The following is a 5,000-nucleotide window of genomic DNA, read 5'->3' on the forward strand; positions in this document are numbered from 1 at the left end:
ATATATAGTTATTTGTGCATATCTATTCACTCACCATTAGGAAATCAGCAACTATCATTGCTTAGTTTTTGATGGAATTTATTGTCAATCATTTTAATTCCTACAACACATCCAATAGACTTATTTCTTATTTCTCTTGCGATACAAACGAGCGTTCAGACATCTTTGTTTACATCTGACGTCACATCCTGCTTCCCCAGGATCTGTAAACATTGTCCCAGCCAAGGCCTCAACTGAACCTGATGCAAGCGTCCAAAGATCGTAAGTCAAGAAATGCTAAAATGGAAATTAGAATATGTATATAGATAAAACGCATTCACACAAATTGTATATATGTATATATATATATATATATATATATATAAAATCTATATATAAAATATCTAACTATATTTATATTATATATAATATATAATATATATATATAAAAAAAATATATATATATAAGTATAATATATATATATTATATATATAGATATATAGATAGATATGTAACACACAACCCACACCCCACACACACCACATAAATTATGTCTATATATCTTTATTATTTATATCTTTATAAAATATTTATATGTATATAAAATCTATAATATATATATATATAAATATATATATTATATATAAAAACATTCTGATAATAATATATAATATATATAAACAATATAATAATATCTATATAAAATGATTAATATATATATAAGTATCATTATATATAAATAGAATATATATATGTATAATATATGTATAATGTATTATATATATAATAAATATATTATATAAATATATATAATATATAAAAATATATAAATAATATATATATATAAGGTATGTTGTTTTAAGTGTGTGTGTGATGTGTGTGTGTGTGTGTGTTTGTGTGTGAGTGTGGTGTTGTATGTGTGTGTGAGGTGTGAGTGTGGTTGTGTGTGTGTGGTGTGGTGTGAGTGTGTGTGGTGTGTGTGTGTGTGTGGTGGTGATGTGTGTGTGTGTCTACATGTAAATTATACATATATATAGATAAATATATAATACATATATATTATTACTATAAATATAAAATAAATATATATTTTTATATAGACTATAATATATCTAAATAAAAAAAAATCAGAGACCGATATACAGCTTAAGTGTGTAACATAATATTCATAATGTTCTATATAAATAATATAAAGAATAATAATATATATTCTATAATATATATATAAAATAAATATATATATAATATTACACACACACACACACACACACACACCGATCGCACCACTACACATATATATATCTAAATAATATTATATATATAAGATATATATAATATATATAAATGTATATAGATATAATATATATGCAATGATAAATATAAATATATATATACTATATATATATATATTATATACAGATATATTTAGATATAATTTAGATGTATATATATAATGTAATAATTATATAAAAGTATAGATATAATATATATATATATAAAATATATAATATATATATATATATAAATTTATATAAAAAGTTGTGTGAGTTTGTGGGTGTGTGTGTTTGTTGTGTGGTGTTGTGTGTGTTGTGTTGGAGCACACACCCACACAAGAAAATTAGTTTCATATCTACACACTCACAAAACATTAAGACATCAGCAACTGTGTGTGCTGGTGTAGTGTATTGAATGGAATTTATAGTCAATACATTAATTCCTATCAACATATCCAATAACTTCATATAATATATATCTATTGCGCATATATACGAGCGTTCAGACATCTTTGTTTACATCTGACGTCACATCCTGCTTCCCCAGGATCTGTAAACATTGTCCCAGCCAAGGCCTCAACTGAACCTGATGCAAGCGTCCAAAGATCGTAAGTCAAGAAATGCTAAATGATATATAAAGATATATTTAAAGTTATATATATCAGAACCGCATTCACACAACACGATGTGTATAGTAGAATATATAATAGGATGTGTATAAATAAAAATAAATATAATTAAAGTATATATATAATACTATATATATATACACACATATACTATGTACACACACACACACTACCCACACACACACATCACACATATACACGACACAACACACGCATATATATCTCAGTATATAAAACTATATAAATATATATATATATACAAATATATAAATATATAATAAAACAAAATTAAATATTTATATATATATAAATATATAGAAAAAATCTTATATATATTAAAGAATATAGTACATAAATACACTACACACACACACAGACACCCATAACACACACACACACAGCACCCACACCACACGACCCAACACCCCATATTCAGTACACCACACCCACACACACACACACACACACACAACTCAACTGAACACACGCACAAACACACACCACACACATATCTTAACACACACACACATATATATATATATAGTATAAATATAAAGTATAGAATATATATATATAAAGTAAATCTTAAAGGAATATATATATATATTTATATATATCCAAAAATAAATATATATATATATATATATATAAAATATATATCTATAAAATATATATTTGGTGTTGTGTGAGTGTGTTGTGTGTGTGAGATTTTGTTTGATGTGTGAGTGTGTGTTGTAATGTGTGAAGTGTGTGTGTGTAATATTTATTACACATGTAATATATAAAACTAAATATAAACAAAATAGTAAATAAAAAAAAATAATAAAAATATAGATATATAGTGATAGATCGATAGAAATATAGATAAATAAGAAAGAACAGCAGTATATCAATATTTATATATATAAAGTCAAACAAATAATGATATATATAAATATAAGTATACATACAAACATACATACACAATATGTATTTATATTTATATATATATATAAAATAATATAAATCTATAAATATAGATATATAATATATACACAAAGAATTATGTACACACAACATATGCTGGTTATACCAGTCTGATATAAAATAAAGTATAATAAACATATCACACACACAAGCAGCCACACACACACACCCACACACACACACACCCCACACACCCACACACACACACAACACGGCCCGGCACAGTAAATAGTATATATAACTCTATACTAAAAAAGACAATATAAAAAAAAAAATATATAAATCAAAATCAATATAATATTATAAATATAAAATATAGTAAACAACCAGCATAATAATAAAATAGATATATATAATATAAATAAAAATGATAGTATTATAAAATATCTAAACAAACCGCTATTTATATATATATAAATATAATATATATAAAACATAAATCTATAAATAAAATATATATATATATATATATATATATAAAAATATATAAACACAAAGCATAAATATAATGTATGTACACACACACCCATATGCTGTAAATCAGTCAGATAAAAATATAATATAAATAAATAAATATATAAATATATATATATTAGTATATATATAAGTTAATCTATATGCACCTATAAATACAATAAATATATTATTACAACTATAATATGACTATATAGAACACATAAGACAACAATAAACCAAAATATACCATACACAAGTATACATCCATGCAAACAAAATGAAATATAATAAATATGATATATATTCATCATATATAGAAATCAATTAATATAAATAAAGATCTCCATGCTAACTATGCTATCTATGCATATATATATGTATATAATTAAGTATGTAATAATAGTATATATATATCATATATCCTAATATATATATATATATATATAGAATATAATTATACACATGGGGGGGGGGGGGGGGGGGGGGGGAGGGGGGGGGGGATCCACGCAAAAACACATATATATACACACACAAGTATACACACACACACACATATATATATAAATATACATGAAAAATAAAAAATATTATATATATATATATATAATTTCTATAATAATATATAAATATATTATATATATGTAATTTATATCTATATCTAAATCTTATCTATCTATCTATGCATATCTATATATGTATATAGTGTATGTATGTTTTATATGTATATGTATAAATATAAATAAATATAGATAACTATATAAATCTATTATATAATATATATATATATAATAAATACACTCACATACAAGTATAATTTATACCATAAATATATTAAAATTATTATATATATATATATATATATATATATATATATATATATATCACAATGATTATTTCTAAAGCAACTTGATCAATAAAAGACTATTACCCTGTAAGTGTTGAGGTGTCAAGGAAATAAAATGAATCTGCTGTATACCGGTTCTGCTCGCAATTAATGCTTACACCGCCCTGTCTTCACAAGGCGAGAAAGGCCAACGGTTACAGCATGATTAAACATAGCATAGTCGTGGCAGAGGTAATCCTTCAAGTGCAGGGAGTCTAACACATCGAGTCTCCGCTTGATCTTGACCAGCAGGTGGTGCGGGTCTTCAGCCAGGGACATGTGCAGGAGACTGTCGTATATCGCCTGTGGGATCAGATTGTGTGTTGTGGATCATAATTATCTTTTTTTTTGGTTTTGCCTATAGGAAATGATACGGCCCCCCCCCAGGAATTAGATTGTAGTTTATTATACATACATACAGATAGTATATAATATATATATAAATATATATATAAGAATATTTATAATATACATACATATATATATATATATATACAAACATATATAATTTTTATATATAATATATATATATATATATATATATATATATAATATATATATATTATAGACTTAAGTATTGTTTTCTTAGTTTCATGTTTATAAGTCTGTATGCAAACATGTATATATTTCAGTATGTTTATGCTTCTTTCCTATAAGTGAAGTCATATTCTACTTAAAAAATAAATATTTGATGAATATCTCTTTTGACCAGTGAAGATTTTCGTACTAGTTTACATCAAGTTCCAGGAACAAATGAAAAAGCGAGCCTACCAGAAATTTCCTGTCGATGGGCCTGTAGAAAGTGGCATCAG

The 5,000-nt window shown here is 24.1% G+C and overlaps 1 protein-coding gene across 3 annotated transcripts in view; it reads right to left on the minus strand.

Moving 5' to 3' along the window:
- Positions 1–1,742: 1,742 nt before the first annotated feature.
- Positions 1,743–5,000, minus strand: part of LOC122261403 (glucoside xylosyltransferase 1) — a 4,231-nt gene continuing 973 nt past the window's right edge. The window contains exons 1-3 of one of the 3 annotated variants that reach the window (XR_015191404.1): positions 4,960–5,000; positions 4,234–4,491; positions 1,743–1,840 (exon numbers count right to left, since the gene is read on the minus strand). The exon at positions 4,960–5,000 is cut by the window's right edge and continues 973 nt beyond it. Coding sequence is in view for 1 of the 3 variants with exons in the window: in XM_043029019.2 (XP_042884953.1) it covers positions 4,297–4,491; positions 4,960–5,000 (236 nt within the window). In the remaining 2 variants the exon portion in view is untranslated. Of the gene's footprint in view, positions 1,878–4,194; positions 4,492–4,959 lie in introns of those variants that run through there. The other 2 variants (XR_015191405.1, XM_043029019.2) reach the window with 2 other exon arrangements.

The sequence above is a fragment of the Penaeus japonicus genome, unplaced genomic scaffold (assembly GCF_977035675.1).
Source record: "Penaeus japonicus unplaced genomic scaffold, GWHDUDI00000001_assembly GWHDUDI00000012, whole genome shotgun sequence".
NCBI lineage: Eukaryota > Metazoa > Arthropoda > Malacostraca > Decapoda > Penaeidae > Penaeus > Penaeus japonicus.